The 27,374-nt window shown below is 34.4% G+C and overlaps 1 protein-coding gene across 1 annotated transcript in view; it reads left to right on the top strand.

The window, feature by feature from the left end:
- LOC108903628 (nucleolysin TIAR-like) overlaps positions 1-27,374 on the top strand; it is a 205,211-nt gene that overhangs the window by 123,799 nt on the left and 54,038 nt on the right. Inside the window, exon 4 of the mRNA XM_018705862.1 lies at positions 12,990-13,065. Coding sequence (XP_018561378.1) covers positions 12,990-13,065 — 76 coding nt within the window. The remainder of the gene's footprint in view (positions 1-12,989; positions 13,066-27,374) is intronic.

Here is a 27,374-nt window from a genome sequence, read left to right as displayed (position 1 = left end):
TAAAGTAGGCAACCGTTTGAATTTATAACCGTTATTTTCTTGAATACATCTATCACATAAAAACTACAAACTGTTTTGAGGAAGTAGAACAGACCCTAAAAATAAGATGAATAACTAACTCGCTGCTTCGCAAGTGGCTGGCGGTGGTGGTGACATATCGTAGAAAGCCAGTTTCTTCCTTTTGATTTAAATGAAACTGAATTAAATTTTCTAACGGATGAACTGTAGGCAAGATTTATACACCGTTCGATATGACACACTCTTAGTCAGAGTTTAACCCTTAATATTTAGGACTGGCCATTTTAGTTAATAGAATATAAAAACGTTCAAACCCAAAAGATCTGACATATTTTTACCGACGTATTTTGACGAGGTAAAAACGATACCGTAGTTAGAATTTATGCACAATATGCCAGTATCTTGTAAAACCTATATTTAGGATAAAAATGGACCCAAAAATCGCTCAATTTGGCCAATGAACAAGATTATGGTTAATCTTTGTTTCTAGAGTATCTTAGGTCTTTCGTTTTCAAATGATCTGCGAAGAGGATTTTTTCGTCTTTAATTTCCGGTATATCGTCTTTCAGATAACGATCGAAATCTTGTCTGGTTTTCTAGAAAATTATACAAAAAACATGAAAAACGTTAAATTTTCTCAAAGAAAATAACACTTGTATAAATATTTGTTATCTTCACTCGGAAACAAAGGATTTTTGGGCAAATATTTTTCTTATTTTGAAAACTAGCACCGCCTTCTGACAGACATCCTATCACTACACCCTGGACATAATATCGTATCTCAATGTTCAAACTATCACTTTATAAACATTTATCTTATAATTTTTGCACCCGCGAAGCATATAATGACATCATTTGCGTTCGGAGGGGCTTCATTAGTGCGTAGAAAAAGAATATTTATTACTCCCGATGCTTACTTGTTCCTTAAATTTCCTTTTTGCGGCGAATGTAGCGTATCTCTGACTTTATCCGTGGTTGCGTTGTTATAAGAAAAATATGAATGTAACGGAGGCAACGAACCGAGTTAAATCTTATACACCAAAGCAAAACAATAAAGAACTGGGCGGCTTCTCCCCACAGTGATTTATTCTCTATTACGGGGTATCGCTGATAACTCGGATATAGGGTGGCACGCCCAGCCTCCGTCTTCAATATACAGGATGGAAAATTGTCAAATCCTATGAATAAAATATAATTGATTATTAATAAAATTGAATTAGCTTTAAAAACGGGACATAAAGGGTAAGGCGCGCTATCTGCGGCTACAACTATTCACCTCTTTTTATGTAGGGGACCAGAGGTTCTCGATAAGTTGTAACACCGTTCTGCAGTTCCAACGGTTTTCATTATTAGAAGTGCTCATAATTAATGTGTTCTAGTGTGTTTAGTTACGAAAATTAATCATATTCTATTTAGGTTCAGACTATGCGACACCGGGTTTTAAACATACCGTATGTAGTAGGAAACTCTGTGGATTTATAGGGGCTTCGTGTTCTTTAAAACTGAAAAATTACTTCAAGAATCGGTGCTGTAAATCACAGTGCATGTTATCATACAAACATATCCGGGAAAGTTCTGAATGTTCTATTCTACGTAACTATTTTAGACAAATTTAAAATTTTGTCGGACGTATTTAGAAAGTAATTTGGTGTAATTATGTGTCAATAATGACAGCGACGTAGGTAAAATAGGCCAGGAAAATAAGCTGGGAAATTACCATTTAGCGACTTTTTGTTTCGGCAAGCTGAATTTATCACCTATAGATGCTAAATATTATGTACAATAACATATTAGTTTCCACAGTCATAAAAATGCGGGGAAAATTGTTTACAGTGTGGTTAATTGTATAATTTTTACGTAAATTCACGTTTTTCGCTTATAACTTTTTTCCGTTCATTTCCACGAGAAAACAGTAGTCTTCAAAATACCTACAAAACTAGCCCTCGAGCGTCAAAAAATATTGATTAGATCAAAAGTTATAAATAGAAAAGTTTATTTATGAATTTTGAATTAAACATTTATAAACTGCGTTATTATTACCAGAACGTTTTGGCATCGCATCCTCTCATTCCTTATCACTGTCTAATAACTCACACGAAATCTGGAATCGGTAAGTTGAATAGTTTACAAGTTATGGCCTTATAAACAAATTAACTAATTATTAGTCTGGACGATCCCGAGCATCTTCCACAATCGCACTGATTTTTTTCATGGTAGATTTCATAATAATACATTGAAATCTATATTTTTTTTTTAATTTCAAATTTGCAACCTGGAATTTTTTTTATTTTTTAGCCTTAGTTGCAAAATGAAATATACGACGCACGAGCGTGATATAGTTATATATTATTACATATTCGGAAAGCTTATGAAAAGAGCTTTAAGTTAAAAAAAAATCGTCAAGATTCGTTGAAAAACAACGGAGTTACAGACTGTCAAAGTTGACGGCCTATTGTTAAACAAATTAGGTTGGTAGCGGCAAAAAAAATACTGTCATAACCGGCAACCCGAGTACTTTCCCAGATAAAAATATTTTATTTGTGGAAGTATGTTAAGTGCATAAGAAATATTGTCAAAAGTCAGTGGGTCGCTTGATTTTCGGCGAGCCGTGGCGCGGCGGAAGGGTGGGGGAAGCGAACGACAGCGAGTCCGAAGAAAATGACGATAATATTCATAGTCCTGCCGTTAAATAAGCGAAATTCGCTTGAAAATAATATATTTGACAGTCTGTAACTCCGTTGTTTTTCAACGAATCTTGACGATTTTTTTTTAACTTAAAGCTCTTTTCATAAGCTTTCCGAATATGTAACAATATATGACTATATCACGCACGTGCGTCGTATATTTCATTTTGCAACTAAGGCTAAAAAATTTAAAAAATTTAAAGGTTGCAAATTTGAAATTAAAAAAAAAATGACAAATTTCAATGTGTTATTATGAAATCTACCATGAAAAAAATCAGTGCGATTGTGGAAAATCCTTGAGATCGTTCAGACTAATAATTAGTTCATTTGTTTATAAGGCCATAACTTGTAAACTATTCAACTAACCGATTCCAGATTTCGTGTGAGTTATTAGACAGTGATAAGGAATGAGAGCGATGCCAAAACGTTCTGGTAATAATAACGCAGTTTATAAATGTTTAATTCAAAAGTCAAAAAAAACTTCTGTTTATAACTTTTGATCTAATCAAAAGCTCGAGGGCTAATTTTGTAGGTCTTTTGAAGACGAAAAAAAGTACTTTACTGTTTTCTCGTAGAAATGAACGGAAAAAGTTATAAGCGAAAAACGTGAATTTACGTAAAAATTATACAATTAACCACCCTGTAAACAATCTTCCCCCCATTCTTATGGCTGTGGAAACTAATATGTTATTGTACATAATATTTAGCATCTATAGTGATAAATTCAGCTTGCCGAAACAAAAAGTCGCGTCCAATTCTATATTTCCTGGCCTATAATATAACTGATCTTGTGTAATGTAGTCGGTCGAGAGTGCGGGGGCAAGCATTTCTCCGCCAGACTTCCTATTCTGGTCCGGTTTCGATCCCAGGCGTTGGCATTGGCAATGTCGATGGATAATGGGTGTTTGTCCGCATTTTTTCAAGTGTAGCCCCCTTCCGAACAGCTTTTGGCTTTGGATTTGGGGTTTGTCTCATTTCTGTGGTGTGTTTTATGTTTTTACGTTATGTTTGCTTTGCTTGTGTGAGCTTTTCATAATTAAATATTTTTATACAGTTGTGTGATTTAAACTTTTTCATTTTACCCTTTGTCAATTTGTCAGATATATGATTATTTGCGAGCGGTACGGCTTTATCAAAAATGCCGTTAACATCGTCAGTTATTATCACAATGCAATCATTTACGTAAAACAAATCAGGCACGTTGTAGCTATCAATGAAATATTAAATAGGTATCGACATACCTATTATTTGCCTGTTATTTCATTTACGGGCATTAATTTACATTGTATCGCATGATATTATCCAGATATCCCGATGCTTAGCATAAAAATTATAGTTAATTTTTACGGCGGCATCGATTTTCGTAGAATGTATTGTTTGATTTGATTAATTCAACTGTTTGCCCATATAGGCAATAAATCATTTCAAACAAACCGTATTATAATGGTAATTGAAATTTAAATTGGTGAATTCAAAACACTTAACGGCGAACGCTGCCCTGGCATGCTAGTTTCGTTAATTTTCGTGTCGTGTCGGTGCAGTCCTGATTTAAAACAACCATCACACAAATTTTTCCCCCGCCGAATAACGTATTTTACGGAATTCTACTGCTTTATTTGATTTTCGTGATCTTGACTGCAACTGCTGTTTGAACGTATTTTTACGTTTGGAACGCTCTACCCATTCTCAACCATTGTTTCATTACATACTGTTAGTTCCGTATACTTTTATAGCCCTTGTTTTGCTAAAATATCCTACTCAAACAAATTGCGTTTTAGAGAGGTACAAATTATATAAACTGTAACCGTTTTCTTTCCCAACTTGTTACCACTGTTGCCGTTAAAAACAAACTCGCTCTCATCGATTTCTCGTTCATTTACACAGCGTGTTTCCGAAATCCACTGCTTCAGCAGCACTACAATTAGAGACTGGTAACATACAGCTTTCATAAATGATTAGAACCCACGTGACAGTCGGGCATAGGCAACCAACATCGCACGACTGGCATTCATTTTTGTGAATATTTGCGCGAACTTAATAAAAAAAATTGACAATTTGAGCAGACAATTTTAATACAGACTGTAGGACTTTAATTTACTTCTTTTCCTTTGTATATGCAGTGTTTGGTTTCAAATCTTTTGATAATAGCACATCTCCAGTTTAAGAAAGGTCATAGTCGTTGTCTACGTCTGGAAATTCCATGATAAATTGCTCATTGCAGGATTGCAAAGAATATGTCCATAACTCGTCTTCATACCCAGTTTTATTTCGAAAATGATCCGTTACAATAAAGCCATCTTGTTAGTACTTCTATTTGATGTGTTTTGGAGGCGAATTTGTTGCGCCTCATTGTAGCGCTATTCAGAATAGAAAAATTGTAATATGTTAAAAATAATAACTGAGGATGTGGTACAATGTAATGTAATTGTGAGCAACTGAAAAACTCCGTTAGTTATAAGAGTTACCTTATACATTTTTACGCTCATAAACCTTTTAATACCTTCCTGTCTACACAGAACCATCATTTTCTACATAACAAAATTCTGCAACTATTCTTTGCAACATTTACCCAGAGGCAACTATGATTAGAACGTATTAGTACTAGGGAACGTGTTTTTTGAGTAAGTTTCGTATATGTTTTACTTTTTTCTGTGCTCTCCTTTACATTTACGCTTAATGAAGCCTAACTATGGCCCCAATTTGCATACTCTATGTGAACAAACGCTTCGTTTCTATGATATAGGATGTTAAAGACACAATTTAAAATATACGTTTACTTCTAACACATTGGGATAGCTCATTTTGCTCAATATGAATTGAATAAACTGTTAAGGTTTTATTCACTGCAGTAGGTAAAGATAAGCGTTTTAATAGCAACGGCAAATGATTGAGTCCTTTTACAAAATAAAATCACAAAATATTGAGAAGCTCTCAAAAATGCGTTGTTTATTATGATAGAATACAGGGTGTTAACGAACTTATGTCAGAAATTTAAAGGGGTGACACATGATGATTTAACTGATGTCACAAACTTGTATCGGAAGTTTAAGATCATAGAGAAAAAGGCTAATTAAAAATGTGTTTAAAACTGTTTTGGAGCTGCTGAAATACATGTATTTTATCGAGGCGAATACTTACAAAAAATTCTGTAACATTTTTTACGAATTTGTAAGTTTCTTATGAAGCCGGACTGTATTCGAAACTCAGTCATTGTTGTAGTGATTGCTGTGCTGTTTTTCGAGGGTACATTTAATAGCCGCATTTCCAAGTTTTCTTTTGAAAATGGCGCATTTATTTAACAATCGCGAATATTATGATGTGCTCATAACTTATGGCGAAGCAAACGAAAATGCCCACAGAGCTTGTCAAGTGTACCGTGCAAGATATCCTGAACAACGTGGCCCCGCACCGCGAACATTTGTTGCTGAGCGCAAAGAGTTTTGGACACCGGTGAAGTACAACCGTGTCGAGGTCGTGACGGTGGCCCAGAGAGCCCACTAAGAATCTTAAATGTCGAGGAGACGATTTTAGATCTCGTCGAAGAAGATCCGCATCGTAGCACCAGAAATATCGCACAGCAAGTCAATATCCTGTTGTGTGTTGTTCAACGTGTTCAAGCGTTTACTCCTGAGCATTTTCCACTACATCGAGGTTTTTGTGAATGGTTGCTTCAAGGAACATGCAAAATCCGAAATCCTCAATTTACAGTGACCAACTGCGACATCGTGTTGCCAAAGCTTATAATACGATTCGAGAGGACGTGGCAATGTTGCAACGCATGCGAGCGAATTAGATACGTCGCGCTGAAGCTTGTGTGCAAGCAAATGGTGGATACATCGAACATCTTCTATGAAAATCAGCAGTTCTCAAAAGGTCGCTCCTTGCAATGTCGAGGTAAGTCAGATTTTACATTTTACTCAACACAAGTCCGTGTATCTTTGACATAACGGACATATGGCAAAAATATTTGACATAAGTTCATTAACACCTTGTATTTTTTAAATACAGAAACCATACTAAAAATATTTCCCCCTGTTATTTAGTTGATTTAATTTAGTTAAAGGAAGATCACTGATAGAATTTCTCACAATTTAAATAAATTTTCTTGGCTTATTATGCAGTAGAAGGTTCTTGCGTCTAACTTGTGTCTATAACAAAATTTTAAAATTCAAATCCCGTCTACATAGTAAAAATTAAATATTTTGTGCTGTTTCCGCTAATTAACTAATGAGACTGAACATGCTGAATCTGGCGGTACTCTAAATAAAAAAAAAAAAATACGATTGCACCAAAAATTCGGTCTGCGTCACGATGGCAGTTGTTCTGCTTAATAATTCTATTAGTTCGGTACATTAATTCCTTCACTAATGGACGAAGGGTCTAATTGGAACGGGGTTAACGTTATGACAAAACACAGTGTGTGTATTAGATAGAGCTGTACAGTTTTAAATGCCCGAAGGATACCTATGTGTGGTGTGCAGAAATTAATGCACTCTGTATTTATTTGACTTTCCTCCTTTTGTCTTATTTTTCATCATTACAACCCTCGTACGGGCTTTGTTCCGTGAATTATAGCACTTTGAGGGTGACTAATAAAGTGAGGACCTATAAAGTAGAGAGCAAAAGTTAAACACTTATTCCGCTGACAAATTACAGGCAATCTAATGTTTTAAATAAATAAGGTTTGCATTCCTTACCTCCCGAAATACCCTAGCACGTGCTTTCGGGGCTACTATGAAAGAACTTTAATAAAATAATCACAAAGTCGTTAAATAGCATAAATGTTAAATAGCATAAATGTTAAATAACATAAATGTTAAATAGCATAAATATTTAATAGCATAAATGTTAAATAGCATAAAGGTTTAATGGCGTAGATGTTAAATAGCATAAATGTTTAATAGCATAAATGTTAACTAGCGTAAATGTTAAATAGCATAAATGTTTAATAGGATAAATGTTAAATAGCATAATTGTTTAATAGCATAAATGTTAAATAGCATAAATGTCAAATAGCATAAATATTTAATAGCATAAATGTTAAATAGCATAAATAGTATTTTGTTAAATAGCAATAGCATTTTCTACATAGCATAAATAGCATAAATACTGTTTTATTATGTTAAGAGATACAATCTTAAAACATTCCTCGGAAGATTCTTTATTTAACCTCAAAAGTCACACTAGTGCGAATTCGCACCGCCGTTCTTTTTGAACAGCTGGCATTTCTCAGGTAGCTGTTGGGGGGTTCCCCCACCATGATAATTCTTTCTATAGGCCAAACAGTCTGAAAAGTCCGATAGGTGCGAATTCGCACTAGTGTGACATTAGTGTGGGCAAAAGTGTGGCTGAATTTATATCATATAATCTAGAAATAAAGTGAACTGAAATGCAACCTTCCGATATTTTCACCTCATTTTATGTGTAGAATAGACTAGAACATTGTCTATTTAGTTGGTGTTAATAATTTTTCAAACATTTTTAAATAAATTTAATTATTATTTTTTACCTTTAGCAGAAAACTTTTTAGGGACGCCTATGAAACTCATTAAATTTTATTGCTAAGCGTTTATATACATGTTCAACCAACTTCGGAAAGACTATAATTTCACTTTCTTCAACCCCAATTTTGACACTATAGGTAAAATTGGAACGGGTATGTCTTGTATTGGAATTAACCCCCTCGGCGCCACTGGGGTTGTAAGAGATTAACACAGCAATTGACTTGAGAACCTCCCACTAACACAATTAGTGTACTGTTTATCAGCAAAAAAGATTGGGTTTACTGTAAATGGGGGACATCCAGTAAGAATAAGAATGATAAATGATACTAAATTATGCAACTTCATCAGCCATATCTGGAGCAAATGCGAATGTAAGAACAAGGGAATAACCTTAAATGATTAATACATGAATCAGTGCTATCTGGGTGATAGTTAGTTAAACGATAAAAATTAAAGCGTCTGTTGGGCCAAGAGATGAAATCTGTATAAGGTGACAGAGATTAATTGACCATTAGTAAGTTGTCTTGAGCCAGTGCATTAGCCTTTCAGATAAATTATTAAATCGACATTCGTGACTTTATTATGTTGAATATTTAATACGTCACCAGAACCATCCAACAGGAAATGGGCCTATGTAGATAGACCAACCGCTCGGGGATTTTGCCGACACTTTACGGCGACTTTACCGGGACATCCACGCACTTCCACCGAATTGATTAATAAAAAATTCAGTGATTTACCTAACATACAAGGTGTTTTTGGAAATGGCACGTTGATTTTGACTCAACTACTTTCTACTGACTTTCTACGAATATTAAATTATTACATTCATACATTTTATTTTAAAAAAGTTACAAAAACAAGACACAAGGATAAGTATATTCGAAATTCACCCATGCTTTGAAAATAATTCTTCAACCATCCAAAACGTTCCATACAAGGCGCAGTTCCCGCCAAAACAATAGGGAACCACTTTTTCACGCATGTTTTGAAAATTTCCGACATTTCCCCCCGCAAAGGCACAATTGTCGCCAAAAATTTCACACACCTTTCGAAGACTTCCCGCCAAACTGCCACGAAGCCAAAAGTCACCAGCCTCTCAGACGATGGCGAACACGCATGCCTTTCACCATCCAGAAGCCGCCGACAGAACACAAAAACGCGAAAATTTTTACCACTCTTTCGAATTTCGGCAAAATTTAATACATCCAAATAATTCGGAACTCGAACTATAAAACGACCTTAGGGTCCACATTAACCACAATAACTATTTGGAGAAGGTCACCAACTCCAAAGGAATAATTTTTCAAAGTTCGAATTTCCCGAATCTGGCGCGGAGTTCACTACTGAACACCGTGCGGAGCTAACATCAAGAGTGTTCGAACGTCAACCCGAGGACCAAGCAGTTCAATAATCAGTGTCGGATCCTAGCAGTACCCCTCAAACTATTTCATACATTGTATTATAGTAAACGACGCTTAAAAACAAACAGAAAGTGGGGGGAAGATGCTACTTTGTCTTCCCTATTTGTTCTGACGCGCCCACATCGTAAGCTGAGATTTTTTTATCCTTATCGGAATCATATAATGCGCAAATTACGAAATGCGTGCATTTTAATTAAAACATCGAAAAAAACTATTGAAAAAAATAAGAAACGAGCCTAACCATTAAATTCGCGTCTCGCAGATTTATTTTGGCGAAAGTATTCCGTAAAAGTAAATAAATATTTCCCCACTTTCCACTGCGAAAGCGTGGAGGCGATCTCGCCAGGATTAGAAGGGTAGCTTTCTCCTTACAGGCCACCAAATTGCTCCTGAAAATATTTATAGCCTAATTTCATTTTGTTACCCGAACTGGTTGAACGTTAATTTTAATGTTTTGCTTTATTATCGTTCTCTATTATTCTCATTGTACGTTTCACTATTTTAATGAACTTCAAGTTTAAATAGGTCTGCCAGAGGTATTTGTTATTTGGAGTAATGAGATGCTGAAGTGGCTCGCAATTATGCCTTGGTATCACTAAGTGGCTGTGAAACTGTATTCACTTTTCAACTGTAATTGTTATTTCGAAATATAAGGCACTTAATAGAAATCAAAACGAAATAAATATTTTATATCACACCTATGATTCTAATGCTAAGGCAACACAAAGCGCTATGCCTAGCTACAGTTCTACGTTCACTATACGCGTAAAAAGCAGTCAAAACTATTGTCACATAGAGCTATGCTAGATCGGTATGCGTATAAAAAATAGAGACCACTATTTTAAATGGATTGTCTAGACGTAGTTACGATCACTAGAACAATGGATATTTTTAATAAAAGTGGTAAACATAGCTAGAATAGCACTTTGTGTGACCCTAGTACTGATGACCAAGTGTCGTTTTAAAAATATAGCCAAGAATAAAATTCACTTCGACGTATCAACTACCGGACGTAGCAATATCTAGTACAAATTCCATGTAGCTACACGGCGAACATAGCTAGCATAATGGTCTGTTTAAACCTAGCATCAAAATTGTTTCAATGTATCTACCTATATGTATGTCTATACACCACGAATGAAGGGTGTATATTGTACGCATCCTTTGTGGCTATGTCAATTTAAAAGAGTGATAACTATTTTTAGTACATAGCGAATGTAGCGAGCGTAGCGTTCTGTATCACTCTAATTTCAAGTATATTTCCACGCATCTACCACCGCGTACGTAGCGTACATATATTTCGAATCGTCATTTTTAATGCAAAAAACGAACATAGCTAACATCGTCCTGTTTAACCGTACCATTAAATTTCCTACAACGTATCTATTAGCGCGAACGCAGCGTTCATATAAACCACAACGGGCCCACACTCATTTAAAATGGTTGCTATTTTTAATACACTCAGCGAACATAGCGCTCTCTGTATGTCTAGCATTAAATTTGCATCAAACGTATCCACCACGTACATATAGGGTACATTCTATGTGACCGCACGTACTAAAAATAAAACGGGTGCTATGTTTGGTACACACACCGAACATAGCTAAAAGCTAGCGCACTCGTTATGCCTATCATTAAATTTGCTTCACCGTGAACGTAGCATACATATGTAGCCACGTCCATTTAAAATGGTTGTTATTTTTAATATATGTATATAGCGAATATAGCTAGCATAACGCTCTGTCAAGCGTCAAATTTATTCCGAACATGGCATAAATATTATCCGCATTCTATGTAGCCAGCTCCATTCAAAATGCTTGCTATTTTTAATATACAAAGCGAACATAGCGCCCTGGCATCAAATTTTCTTCGACGTATGTACCACCGCACTTCGCATTTTATGTGACCACATCATTTAATACGGTCGCTAATTTTAATACAGCGAACGAACATAGCTAGCATAGCACCATATTTATCCCTAGCATTAAATTTTCTTCGACGTATCTACCGCTGCGAATATAGCGTTCATATAATTAAGACACAATGTGTCCGCAGCCATTTAAAATGGTTGCTATTTTTACTACCACAGCGAACATAGCTAACAATGCGCTCTAAGGCTAGCATGAAATTTGCATCAAACGTATCTATAACCGCGGACGTAGCGTACATTCAGGACACATTCTATGTGGCCACACTTATTTATAAAAGGGATGCTACTTTTAGTACACACACCGAACATAGCTAACATAGCGCCCTCGCTTCACCGTAGTGTATATAATGTACATATGTAGCCAAGTCCATTTAAAATAGTTGTTATTTTTAATATGTGTATAAAGCGAACATAGCTAACATAGCGCTCTGTCAAGCGTCAAATTTATTTCGACGTATCTACCACTACGAACGTGGCATAAATATCGTCCGCATTCTATGAAGCCAGGTCAATTTAAAATGGTTACCATTATTAATATACCAAGCGAACATAGCGCACTGGCATAAAATTTGCTTCGACATATGTACCACCGCAAACGTAACGAACGCATTCTATGTGACTACATCATTTAACGTGGTCGCTAATTTTAATACAGAGAACGAACATAGCTAAGCATAGCACCCTGTTTATCACTAGTATTAAATTTTCTTGGACGTATCTACCACCGCGAACGTAGGGTATATTATTATATCGTATGCATTCTGTATCACTCCATTAAAAACAGTAGTGGCGAACATAGCGAACATAGCTAGATGAATAGAAACAATGATTTTAGTACCAACAATGAATTCACCTAGTCCGTCCCCTTATGTCAGATAAAAGTTCTGATAGATTTTCAGGAAGAACGGCTGAAGGAACGAGTTTAAAAATAAATGAAACAATTGCCTTCGGATCAAGTAACACATCCATGGCGTTCTATATATTAAATAACGCCCAAAAAACAATTTTTGTCCTCGCAATAACCACTGTACCCTTTCTCGTTTGAAGCGATCTGGAAACGCGATACCTCCCGGCGGCATTATCATTGTAAATTTCAAGCGTAAGGTTACAATAGCTATTTTCCATAAATTTCTTAGACATTAACAACTTTATGATGTTATCTTAATAATATTTTATGTATTTTTCCCCTTTATAAGAAATTGGTCTCGGAACAGAAAATCTCTAACGAGACGACGGGCTACTTTTAGCATTCTTTTCAAATGTAATTAGCCGAAGAAAAAAATCTTCGGATTTTAGTTACAATCAACATTCCAGAGGACGGGAAAATATATAACTCAGCTTTTTATTAGGTTTTACTCTTATAACTAAAACATTGTTTGATGAGAAAATAAAAGCAATACTGAATTATTTATTTGTTTTCTTTTTTCAGGGATTGCAGGGTAGTAAGGGACCCACAAACTTTAAAATCAAAAGGATATGGTTTCGTCTCATTTATTAAGAAAGCGGTAAGTACCAGTCAAATTCAAATATTCCCTGGCAACTGCCAGGTCTAAGTTCTATTGAGTTACCGAACCTAACGAAGTTGTTTAAAGGAAAATGCTAAAAGCGCGTTCGTTTCAGTAAAAAAAGAACCTAGAATGTGTTTATATAAGCCGGTATATAAGTGAATGATTGTTTTTTAATTTCTTGCCGACTAGGTTTAAGTATGGCCTGATGAAATTTCGTTCGCTGTAATCCGTCTTGGTTCTTTAATTATTCACATGTTTTTAAGTAATTATTTGATGGAACGTTATTATGTCAATATGATAAATAATTCCACAACCCAAGTCAATGAAAACTTCGCATAAATCCGTCACCGTGAAACGAAAATGACGGGACTGGGGAAACAACTTTCTAATTGCTTCCGAGAGACCAAACACTCAGTAGGACGCAACTATTTTGAGATAATTCGCGGTACAGTAATTGAACAGCCAAAAATAAAAGCAATACACCTACGGCTAGATTTATGCCAACGGGCTCTGTTTTTTTTCGAGTGTGAACTTCCCGCATTAGATATGAATTGGAATTTATTATTTTATGATGCTTTGTTAATTACCTCAAAAATTGTAACGTACACTGCGGCATATCGCAGGTACATTCTGGTTAACTACTAATATTTTCTCTACTCTCTTCTTCCCCCATCTTCCCTTCTTATCATTCTTCTTCCATAAATGTTAAATGACCAGGTTATCACCCGGAAGAACAGCTTTATTGGCCGACTGAAGGGGACATTTTAGGGAACTTGAAACGTGAAGAATTTCTTTAGTCTATCAAGAAACTCGTTCAATACTCGGCCGTCAGATATAAATTGGGAGACATTAAATAATTCAAACTCTCTGTCAGTATATCTTTCATATTTTCTCCAAAATGGTCCGTCGAATAGTTCTTTTAGATCTACATAGACATTAGACATATTTCAGAGACTACTTCGATTTTAATTTTGAAAATTTGGGCAATAGTGTTTTTGGGCATGCCCTTCTCAACTAAAATAATCGTCCACCTAACGCTTCCGGTTATACCGGAAGTTGACGTCATCTTCGTTATTTTGAATGGAACACCCTGTATATTATTGCAATTTTGGATTCTATGTCAATTTTTAGGTGAACTTTCACAAAGATTTCCTATTCCTAAAGTTAACCGTTTTTAATATATTTAATTTTGTCCAAAAAAAATTAAAAAAGTACCGCCTAATTCAAAAAGATGTGTATTTTACAATAATAAAGTTAGAACGATAAAATTTATAGGGAACATAACTAAAACTCTGCCATAATTTCAATGTGACTTAATTTCATACAGGGTGGTAGAAAGTTAATGCCGAATTTAGTAAAATTGAAATAGAGTCCACCTAAAGCTTGCGGTTATACCGGAAGTTGACGTCATCTTCGTTATTTTAAATGGAACACTCTGTATATTATTGCAATTTTGGACCCTTCAATTTTTAAGTGAACTTTCATTAACGTTTCTTATTTTTAAAGTTAACCGTTTTTGATATAACGAGCGTTCAAATAAAAACGTGGTCAAGTTGGTTCTGAAAATTTGGACGTAGGGCGTAGCGTATAGCAAATGAACTTAAACGTCATCTGTCAAAGCGCTATATCGCCGCTATCAATTTGAATATTTTCGTTTTAAAAAGCGTTTAAAATGGTGTTTTCTCAAGAACAAAAAGTGTTTATCATAGAGTCCTACTTTAGAAATGGACGCAAGATTGATGGAATATGGAAGTATTCTATTGAGGAATGTTTCATAGAATTTCAAAATCAATTTCCCGGCGTTGTTGAGTACAAAATTTTTCAAAGCGCAGTTCAGCGTTGTGTTAATGTTTTTCGTGAAACGGGCAGTGTAACAAGAAAAGAAGGAAGCGGCCGATCTAAAAAGCGGACTGAAGAATTAAAAGAAAATGTCCAACAAATAATGGAAAATGCGCCAAGAACTTCTGTACGTGTTTTTTCACAAATGGTGGGAGTATCAGTCGGTACCTGCCACACAGTGTTAAAAAAAGATTTGCGTTTGTTCTCCTATCGTTTAACTTGTCAGCAAGAACTTCATGAAGTTGATTTTCCGCGACGGGCTGTATTTTGTGAATGGTTTTTAAACTACTACGGTGAACTTCATAATATCACCTTTTTTTCTGATGAAGCCTGGTTTCATTTAAGTGGTTACGTAAACTCACAGAATATGAGAATGTGGTCTTCTGAAAGACCAGATAACTTTTTTGTCGAGGGCCCTCTACACGCTCAAAAAATTGGAGTTTGGTGTGCTCTCAATTGAAGGAGGATTTATGGACCTATTTTTTTAATGGTACTCTTACTGCGCAAAGGTATAGAGAAGAAATTATCGCTCCTTTTGTTAACCAGCTGGAAGAAAACGAAATTACAAACTTTTACTTTCAACAAGATGGCGCAAGAGCACATACGGCAGGCGAGACGATGAATATGTTGAGGGAAGTTTTCCAAAATCGACTAATAAGTCTCAATGCTGTATATGAATTTCCACCGAGGTCATGTGATATTACGCCGTGTGATTTCTTTTGTGGCCTTACCTTAAAAACACTATTTTTGAACTGCCTATTCCTGATTTAAACCATCTGCAGGCTCGACTTATAGACAAGATTCGTGAAATTAACAATACCCCGAGCATCTTAGAAAATGTCTTTAATTCTTTGAGGAACAGGTGTGAAAAGTGCTTGGAACAAGGAGGGGGACACTTTCAGCAGCTGCTTTAATTTATTGTTATAACAAGGAGGGGGACACTTTCCGCAGCTCCTTTAATTGTTTGTTATTGTTATCACGAATATTGTTTAAAATAAAGTTATATAGTCATTAACGTCAAACGTTATTGAAACTGACAGCAGCTATACAGCTCGTTGAGAAATGAGGTTAAGTTGGTCGCTATAAGCTACTCCCTACGTCCAATGTGTCAGAGCCAACTTCGACCACGTTTTTATTTGAACGCTCGTTATTTAATGAAAAAAAAAAGTACTGCCAAATTAAAAAAGATGTGTATTTTACAATAATAAAGTTAGAGCGATAAAATTCATAGGGGACATAACTAAAACTCTAAGCTTCCCTGCCATAATTTCAAAGTGACTTAATTTCATACAGGGTGGTAGAAAGTTAAAGCCGAAATTAGTCATAATAGTGACATAATTCTTTATAAAAACTTGAAACGGCTTAAAAAAATGTTACATATCAATCAGATTAATATCTTTATTAATTTTTTTTATGTGCGTTTTTTGAATCGGCAAAAAAGCATACCAATATTCGTAAATATTTACTAAATAATATACAAAAAATATTTTGTCACTCTCTAACAATTGATTTATAAAAGTTTATAAAACAACTGGCAACGCTGATAGTGCACTGATACAACTTACCTTGCTAATTCCGAGTGGCCACTAGGCATCGTAAGCAAACAAGAATTAAAGTGCAGTTTAAAAAACTAATTATATCTCTGTATATTAGAACATTGCGTATACTTCTCGAATTATCTTCCGGTAAGGTGCAAACTGGAGTCGACTTAATTGAAATATCATTTCCCTATCGTATTATCTGGATAAAATTGGATTGCATTATCCACGTCGTGCTCATTTAACATTTTAAATTGTGTAGTTAAAATCTGTAACATAATTTCATTACGAAAACTCTGACGAGCAGATAAATCTATTTTTTTTGTAAATTACAGCGGAATTTTTAATTTATATTTGATGTAAACGTAGCGTAAAATTAACAACTGATGAATACGCGGAAATATATATCGGGTTATCCACAAATAGTTGCAGAATTTAAACCATATTTACCCACCATTCACATCAAGGTAGAATCCATTTTTAAAAGTCAAGCCAGACAGGATGCAACTATGATAATGCTCCGTCAGAAATATCATCCTATCAATCTTTGTTCCTTTGTATTAAAAATTCATTAGAAAAATATATAAGGTCCCATTAAATTCATCCGGTCTCCGAAGAATTTATGGAAAAAATATGGTGTCTGTTATGATTTCCCAGATGGCCGTGCATGCGATATAGGTAGGTGCGCCTTCCATTACAAAAGGTAAATACGTTTATAAACTTCAATTAAGTTTCTAAATTTTTTGCATACTAGTTCGAGCGTCCTTTCAAGAAGCTGTGATTCTGGAATTGAACAAGGTAAAGCAATTAAAAATACTTCACCATGTGATTAAAGTTTCCAACATAGTCCATCGAATTAGAATAGGCCGCCCCTTCTCCCATACGAAAGGTCGGAGATATTGAAACAGCGGATAATCAACTGATGCCATGGTAGTAAGATTTTAAAACGAAGCGAGTTTTTTAAAATTTCATACATATTCTGCGATTTTGTGACCCATCTGGACAAAGACTGGTAATGTAGATTTATAACGGAACTATGCCAACACATATATTTCCAACTTAAATTCCTATTTGCGAAGATACTCCTATAGTGTGAAGGATATAAAAGGAAATCTAAGCGAGGCACAGTTTTTATATCATTTCCAGGTTCCCGTCATTACGTATAAATGCGTGCCTATTTTCCTTCAATTCGTACTCATTCCGTCTCTTTATTCACAGTGGGCTCCAAATTTACTCATATGATATCAATTTACCCCTCGCGCTTTTTGCGGGAATATATTAAATCATATGCAAATTTAACACGCTACTTTGGAATCATTAACTACCACAATTACAGAGCGGATAAAACAGATTTAGCAACACGTCTTACTGAGCAAAATATTAGTCCAGTCACTGAAGCATTTTGGCTACCAATTTTTTCGGATGGAATGGATTAACGTGAAATTTGCACTGTAGCTAGGGAATAACCCAAGAAACAAAAGTTATATAGTGCCGACGTGTGGTTTTACCCTAGGAGTGGATGCCACCCCTTGTGCGGGGTGGGATTTTTTTTTATTAAAAATAACCTCACGATTCGATAGAGGGCCGAATTCTAAGCAGAAAATGTTCTATAAGAATTTTTTGTACAGTCAATACTTTATGAGTCATTTGCGCCTAAACAAGTTCGTTTTTAGCCCAAATATGCATGTTTTTGAACAATTTTTCGCGAATATCTCAAACTACAAGTTTTATCAAAAAAAAGGATCATAAGCAAAAATGAAGGTAATTAAATGGCAAAGAGATTGCTTTTTTATTTTTGTAGATGGTATAGAACCCGAGTTATGACTCCCAGAAGTTGAAGTCAATTTCGAAGCTATACTCGAAACTTTCAACATCCTGTAGCGGAAAAATTAAAGGTTTTTCGAGGAAAACTTATATAACACCTATTAAAGTTCTTGAAAAGACTTTTAAATTGAGTGGTGGTAGAAGTCGTTAGCATGGAAACTAATGAAGTTACAATCAAAATAAAATGATTATCTTGATTTTTGAGAAAAACAATCGGTATTAAAATTAATGACGACGAAAAAAAAATTTAACGTATTCCTTCTGCAATTTACTTTATTTATGTATTAACAGTAGATTCTGGGAATTTGAACGATTATAGAAGCCTAAATTAAAAAAAAAATCAATTACTTTTGAATAAAATTTTTCAATTTTTTAAAAAATCGCATTTTTTTCAAAATATTTCAAAAACTAACAAAGTTATTTAAAAAATGATAGAATAAGAAATTGTAGTTTTTTTCTTACTGAACAATTTGTTTTTTTTTAACTTTTTGTAGGACAAAATTTGACGTTATAACCGTTAGAAGCTCAAAACTAAGCTCCCTTTCCTGAGCCCTTTTAGCTTACAAATCTAAAAAACGAAGAGCTCAAAAAAACTGTAAATCACAGAACTTAAAGTGCTTTAAATTCCCTACAAAATGGTTTTTTGAGTAAATTTATAACTTTAAAATTACAAAAGTTATGATAAAAAAATTAATCGCATTTTTTCGGTAAAATTTCATCTTTGTGTATTTTGGAGCACTTGTGAACTGATTTGAGCAAGTATTTTAATAATATACACACACACGTATCCATTTATAATGTATATAAAAAAATTTTTATTTGATATAAATTTAATAAAAAAATATTAAGAATAAATTCAATAAAATTAAAAAAAAAAATAATTATATCATATTCACATATAATTTTTAGGAAATTTTTCTATAAGGGGTAGGGTTTTTTATGAGGGGTAGGTCTTCCATAAGGGTTCTTAGGTGACTGAAAAGTTGCAATATATCAGATCATTTGAAAACCAATAAAAAGTTTATAATTCAACATACGCATACCATTCAAACATCTCAAGCTTTCAATAATATTTTATTATAAGGGATGGTTTTTAAGGGTTGCAACTTTGTAATGAGTCGTAAGCTCTCTAATGAATAACAAAAGAAATGCAATACATTGTGAATGCACCAAAAGAATATGTTAAACTGTTAAAAACTTTTTTCTATATTTTTGGTCATGGAAGATTAGTTTTTAAAGATTTTTAAGGGTTGAAAAGTAATTAAATTTCATAAATTATATTAAAAAACATGAAAGGAACTTTATCCAACATACTTGAACATGAATTGGATCTTCAGAATACGTAAATCTGCGATTTTCGCATTTTTTTCGTACAAGGGTAGTTTTCACCCCCATATAGAAAAAAGATGAGCTTGTATGCAAATTTTCAGGAAATTCCATGCTATCCGAAAAAATTTGGAGCTTTTACTTTATTTTCGCCTTCAGTGACTGGACTATATGTAATTAATAGTTTCTTTGCGGTAAATTAGATATTATAATATAATAATAATGGGTAATTAAAAAAAGGAATACTTTTTTAGACGATATGTCAAATTGTTTTCGTCAATATCATGAGTACTGCTATCCACATCTAGTTTATAAATTCAATATTCAATCGCGCACATGATTTTCGAAACGAGCCTTGCGATTTATGGCAAACAAGTAAATTCTTTGAAAATCATTTTGTGCTAGTGGAAGGTGTGTATTTTATCATATTTAAAACATATTTATACAAATACGTATTTCCTTGACCTAAAACCAGGTTCATACAAACTCTATAACCTTCAAGCCCCCTAACCTCAACCCCATAACATCATAACCCTATAACATAATATCGTAACCCTGAGAATCCGATGGCTTCCAAAACCTTCAAATTGGGAACTCGGTAACCCTACTACCATTCGACCCTTTATCACCATAATCTCATGAACCCAATAACCCCACAACTCTATGAAACTGGTGACGAAGGAATTCAAATAATCGCGGTATTTACGGTTGACTAACCTTGGAATTGGTACTCATGTAACCTTATAACCCCGTAACCCTTTATCAGTAATCACAATGACCTCTTAAACCCAAAACCCCATAGCCCCATAACCCTATAAGACTGAATTTGTACTAAATAGGTTTCGATGCTTCCTTTCTGTTCATTGCATTCTGAGTCTCATAGGGTTATGGGAAAATGGAGTTCTTGAAGTTATGGTGATTTCTGATTTAGAGTTACGGAGTTGTGGAGTTACTTATGTCTGGGTCCCAAGGTTAGTCAACCATAAATTAATAATCATTTGCTCTGTTCACTACGTTCGCAGTTTCATAGGGTTATGGGGTTATCGGGCTAATGAGGATATGGCGGTTTCCAATAAAGGGTACCCCATTTTAAAGTTTTCAAACCCATCAAATTCTTAAAATTAATTTATGTGTTTTGTAGTAACTAACTGTTATTTTCTCAATAATTAGGTAAGTATTTATTTATTGAGTAATAATCAAAGTTTATCGAAGTACTAAACTTGTTGAAATTAATTTATCTCTCGTTTGGAGTTTTCTCTATTGTGTTAAGTTAAAATTTGAGAGAATTTAATTTTAATTCGATCTTGATATTACTATTTTTTAAACTAGAGTCCATCAGAGTACATTGGAGTTAGATTTAACTAATTTTCTTGACACATGATTTGGCAAACTCGCAACTCGTTGGTACGTACGCATAAATCAGTACCTTTGAATGAATAAATGAACGAAAATTCACCCTGTACAAAATTGTAAAATTAATTGAAATCACGTTTCTTTAGCTCCGTCAACAAAGCAGAAACAGAGTAGTGTGTTAATGCTAAATAAAAAAGTCCGGCATGTTTTTTCTGTTATATGAAAAAAAAAATAGTTTTTCCAAGAGAATATATCTAAATTCGTATAGGTCAAGTGATATGAACACGTCAAATTATGCACACTTTGATAGATACATTCTCAAAGCAGTTTCCAAAGGTTTTGTTTTACGTGACCTATTTACGGATATAAAAATAGTACTAGATGTAGGCGGAAACTTACAAACTCTTTATTGTCTAAGAGATCACATTTTAATAAAAGTGTATCAAAGGACAACTTGACAGCTAATGACAAAATGGGTGTCTATAAAAAACTGTTAATACTTATTTGGTTCTGACTCTCTAATATAATTGAAGTCTTCGGTAGCTTTGCCAGGTAATATCAAGAAAAGTTTAAGTATACTTATACGAAATGTATTTTTCTTAATACAATGGTAGTACATGTTTAACAGATTTCTTATAGGATGTTCGGAATTGCCTGGGACAAAACTTAATTGACGATAGAATCCTTCATGGGTCTCGAAATGTTTAGTTTCATACAGGGTGTTTAAGTTTAAAACTGTTTTTTTATATATACCTATTCAAACCGCCTAAAGATAACTTAAAATTTACACTTTTTATCCCTTGTAAAATAAAATGACGAGGAAGGATCAATATCATTAAAAAACATGGGAAAAGGTAAATTTTAATCCATCTTAACTAAAAAAATTGTCTTTTTTTACACAAAAAAACATCGTTTCCCTTTTTTCTTAAAATTACCCATAATTGAGACAAATGATGTGTTTGTTAGTTGGTTAGACAAGGAAAGCACGATATGATTAAACTCTTTTACAAATATATAAAATACAGGTGAAAATGTATTACTTCTGCCTGATTCATGATTGCCATTTTTCTTATACAAGGCAAAAAGTGACATAAAATTTCAGGGGGTTTGAATATGTTCCAAGACATTTTTAAACAACCTGCTTTTGGATAACATTTTTTTTATATTCTAAGGAGTTCAATCTTCTGATAAAGTTTGGCACATGGAATTCAAGACACCGAGTATACGTACAGAATATCCCGATTTTATAGCTGTACAGACCATTAAGATAGTAATTAAAAAACAAAAAAGTGGTTAAAATATTTTGTATTAAATTAATCCTAAGAATGTACATATCTTACTCGAAATTGCAAATCTTAAGTACAATTTTTTTTGTCACTTGTGTTGGCTTACTGTAGTTTAAATATTAAAGGTAATTGCAAGGGAAAGCGAAATTGTCGTGCAGATGTGCAAAATTGATCTTTTTATATCAATTTTACATACGAATTTAAAAATTAATTATGTCTTTATAGGAATTGATACTGGGACATTTTTAAGGGTAGGTACAGAATAACGCTTTGTTTTTTAAATTCGGTTCAGAAAAATGCTATTTTTTAAAAGTATCGTAGAAGGCCTACGATTTACAATTTTGGGGTATATTTAATTATAACTGTTTTACTTTTACTCATTTTTTAATTGCTGTGTTAATGACAGAAATAAGGACACCCTGTATAATAAAAATTTGCAAATTTCCGTCAATAAACCGGCCAAATCAAAAGTTTAGTACGTTTTGCCAAATATGAATTTCCAACTAAAATCCAAAACCTTAAAGTTATAATGTTCTGTTTCTATTTCCATTTCTGGCAAATCTGTTCGAGAAAAATGTATATTTGTTTCTGGAATAGTTATGGTCATAATTTCCTAAAATGAGTACATCTTTATCTTTTTTTCCCATTTTTCACGCACCCTGCCTTCAAACGACTTTGGGGAACGAGAGGTAGCACAATAAAAAATACTCCACGTTTTGTAAGAATTCCGAATGAAAACGAAAATATAAATCCTTTCGCTCTTTCGGCCAAACGTAACGTTAAGAATCGAATAATTAATACATATTTTGAGGCACATAAAATAAGTACATTAATCAAACACTTATAAATAAGAGCGTGCGGAAAATATGAAGTTTACACATGTCGTACGCTGTTAAAGAAATCGGTGTGAGTGAAAGCAATAAAGGCAATTGAGTGAAATTATTGCGTACATTTTCACTCACAATCAACATTGGGCATTTTGATCATTTCACTTATTTGTGATTATATTTAAACTAAAACTGAGTGCTTTCACTCAAATATAGGTACTCCTTAAATAAATACTTCACGTAAACTCGTATTTGGTGCACTTGTACCTAAATCAGAGTAAATGACCTTATTACTGAGTGATCCCACCCTTTTTCATATCCAAATGCATTGTCTTTGTTCGTTCGAACAGTTCACCAATTCCTTTAATCGAAATCTAAAATATTATCTCTAAAACAGATCTGTGTACACTGTAAAAAAATTTCACTCAATTTTTCTCAATAACGTATCAATTTCTGTCCACACCCGATTAAGTGAAATTTTCACTCTATTAGTGTGAGTACAACTGAGTTAAACTATTGCATCAGAAATGAGTAACTTTTACTCAAATCCTAGTTACTGCTAACTATCAATTGAGCGACTTTTGACTCTATTCTGAGTATATAAAACCAATTTAGAGTTGACTTTTTCTCTAATATGACTTAGATTTAACTATTATTGAGTCATTTTTTACTCAGACTTGGTTTTTAATTAAATAAATATTGAGTGCAAAAATAAATCACTCAAATTAGGATATACAGTTTGGAAATTAATTCACTTCGAGGGGCCTCCTTCTGTCCTGGCTGAGACCCGCCAGCTGAGACCCGCCGCCGCCGGCTAAGGCCTGCTCTCCTGGCGATCACGCTTTTCTGAAGTATCTATCAACTGTGTGTGTGTCCAGATTACAGAAGCAATATATAAGTGGTGCCATCTTCACGGCGCCATTCAAATTACTCGAAATTAATATATATTTAAACTCACTCAGTAATGAGGACAATTACTCTGATTTAGGTACAAGGGCACCAAATACGGGTTTTTACCACACCAATTTTTGTACAGTGTAGAAACCACTGTGGCAGCTTAGTAGTTTATGACTTTAATACAATGATATTTAAATTAAAATATAAAGAGAATATAAACCAAGTCTGAGTAAAAGATTACTCAATAATAGTTAAATTTAAAATTAAATTAGTTTTATATCCTCAGAATAGATCAAAAGCCACTCAATTGATGATTTCTGATGCAATAGTTTCACTCAATTGTACTGATACAAATAGAGTGAAAATTTCACTATCGCGTAAAACTGAGTGAAATTTGAGTGAATTTTTTTACAGTGCACATATCATTTCCTAAGGAATTCGATGCGCTGAACATGATCCTCTAGTCAAAGCTCATAACTTCCCGATGAGTTTCGTAGAAAAGAGAAATTTTTGGGTGAAAAGTGGCCCAAATATGAGTCAAAACTGATTTTTTGTAACCAATATCCTGTAGATTTCTATAACAGAACACAGTGTTGCTGAAAATCACTAGATGGTACGTTTCCAAGCCACTCATATGTTTCGATGCTCTCATTTAAAATTTGATGTAAAATTAAATTGATTAAAACGTTGGGTTGATGTATAGGTACGTCGATTTGTTATCTTCATGTACGGTATTTTTCTTTTAAAAGCCTTTAATTTTAATAAAGATTGTAATGATGTCTTACACGAATAGTGCAATGGTAGTTACTTCGCTGTCACGTTCTTTCGAACTGTCAAACTGAATTAATTTATTTACATAAAAATCAGTAATTACCTTACTGTCTTATTCCGTCTTAAACTCTAGTGCATGAAATGAAATACTTTAAGCGCCATTTTTCGGTGGGTATTAGAAATATTGTATGCAACTTGTACGTAAAGCATCTTTTCCCTGTAGGTTCAACTACGTGAATTCAAACGTCAGCACATCAATGTTAATAATTTCGTTTGATGCGAGATTTCCTGAAAATTCCGTTCCCAGAGTTAGTTTTCAAGTCGACTAGCGAGTACTCCGAGCAGGTTTAATTAAAAATAATTTCATAAAGGTAAATGCTGCACGCAGATGCTTCTTCATCTTAGATGATGCCATTAGTGCTGAAAATATGATTTTACTTAGGAATTACTCTCCGACAATAGAATGTGCCTTACATGCTGGAGGCAACTACCATGTTATGAGGTACGGCGGAGGCAAAGTGTACTAATTGGTAAAGCAGAGTAAACAATGCATTCTCATTATTTAATTCATCCAGGGGCTATGTTTATACGGTTCGAGTCAACAGACATTATAAACCGTTCTATGCTAGATAATAGACTTTGTGTAAAATTGCTCTGCGTCTACTTCGACACATCAACATCGGCAGCTCGGTTTTACACGAAATTAAATTAGTCCTTCATTCACTCTTTAAATTTAAAACTATTCATAACCGCTACTGAGCAAAGCATTTCATTTTGCGCACTAGTGCCTAAAATGAAATAAGGCAACGAAATTACTATCGAACGAACTATTAATAATAAAAAATAGTGGCACTGTACACCAAAACAGACATACGTTTTGTTTATGGACGTGCCAATGGTAATGGACTTGGCGCTCGTCGTATACCCAGAGTTTTCCTAATAGTTCAGCTCCTTTTTCTCGAATGTCCACCAGACTTCATCCGATGTTCCCACACCCGAAGTAGAAGAGCAAGTTTTTCGTCCTTTTCAAGGATGTAGCAGAATTTAAAAGAGGCGTCACTGCCAAATCTATAAACAGGACGTGGTAGACCAGTTCAATGGCCACCTACATCACCAGACTTGAATATGCTGGACTACTTTATTTTCATTTCATTTTTAAGATATACAAGCGGACAGCTTCTTCTCTAATAATATTTCTCATTTTAAATCTCTTAATTTCATTTACCGTATTTTTTAATTATTAACGCCCTGTATGAAACGATTTAATAGAAACTTGTTTTTCTATCTCAATGAACACACCATTCAAAAGTGATTCGCCATTAACATACCGTCACAAAAAAGTGGGCTGTGCCGTGGATCAGACCAGTGTATTCCATAATCCTTTGACCCTATGAATCCGAATCTAAAGACAGAATTGCCGGATCAGTTCATGTTTTGACCCTAACATCAAGATACCCACTTAGAAAGCGGCTTTCGAGATTTCTAACTGACTTGAGGAGTCAGTGATTGGAAAAACATTCGAATTCATGATCTGATTGGACCATAACCCCATAGCTTCATAACCTCCAAACCCCATAACCCCTACAACCCGAAATGTGCGAGAGTGGAATTCTGCGGGAACATGGATCGCATGATCAGGAGTCAAAACAGACCTATAACCCAATAACTCCATGTGTGCTAGGATGTATAACTACGACACTCTAAGGAATTGGGCCTGTAGTTCTATTGTAACTCCGTAATCCCTTAATCCGAAGCATGCGAGCTTCTAAAGATTTACGATGTGAATGTGTTTATAGTCACTAGGGGTTTTTAATATTTATATCTACAATAAAGAAACGTAACAGCACTTCCTTAACTATACAATCAGTGATCGTCTGTTTGCTATCAAAATCGTTCAGATTAACAGATTACGGGGTTATGAGGTTATGGAGCTATAGGGTTATGGGGTTAAAGGGTTATGGGGATATGGGGTTATAGGGCTATGCGGTTGTGGTACAATTAGATCATGAATTCCAGTATTTTTCCAGTCTCTGACTATTGAAATCGGTTTAAAATCTCGAAAACTGTCTAGAATAATTTCTTGATAAGGTCAAAACACAAACTTATCCGGGAATCCTGACTTTATATCCAGATTCTCTTTATTTTGTTTTTAACACCCTGTATATGTATACATGTGATCTATAATATAACCCATAACCCCATAACCCCATAGTTTCATGGTTATGGTTTGGAGGTTTCCAAACCGCATAACCCCGTAACCCTATAACCCGAAATGTGCGAGAGTGGGACTCTGAGGGAACATGGATCGCATGATCAGGGAGCAAAACTAACCTATAACCCAATAACCCCATAACACTATGTGTGCTAGGATGTATAATTACGACACTCTAAGGAATTGGGCCTGTAGTTCTGTTGTAATTCTGTAATCCGTTAATCCGAAGCATGCAAGCTTCTAAAGATTCACGATGTGTAATGGTCACTCGGGGTTTTTTATATTTGTATCTACAATGAAGAAACGTAACAGCACTTCCTTAACTATACAATCAGTGATCGTCAGTTTGCTATCAAAATCGTTCAGATGAACAAATTACGGGGTTATGAGGTTATGGAGTTATAGGGTTATGGCGTTATGGGTTTATAGGGCT

This window comes from Anoplophora glabripennis, unplaced genomic scaffold (genome assembly GCF_000390285.2).
Source record: "Anoplophora glabripennis isolate ALB-LARVAE unplaced genomic scaffold, Agla_2.0 scaffold93, whole genome shotgun sequence".
NCBI classification, from domain to species: Eukaryota; Metazoa; Arthropoda; class Insecta; order Coleoptera; family Cerambycidae; genus Anoplophora; species Anoplophora glabripennis.
Note: the sequence above shows the minus strand (reverse complement) of the source record. Positions and strands in the feature narration are given on the sequence as shown.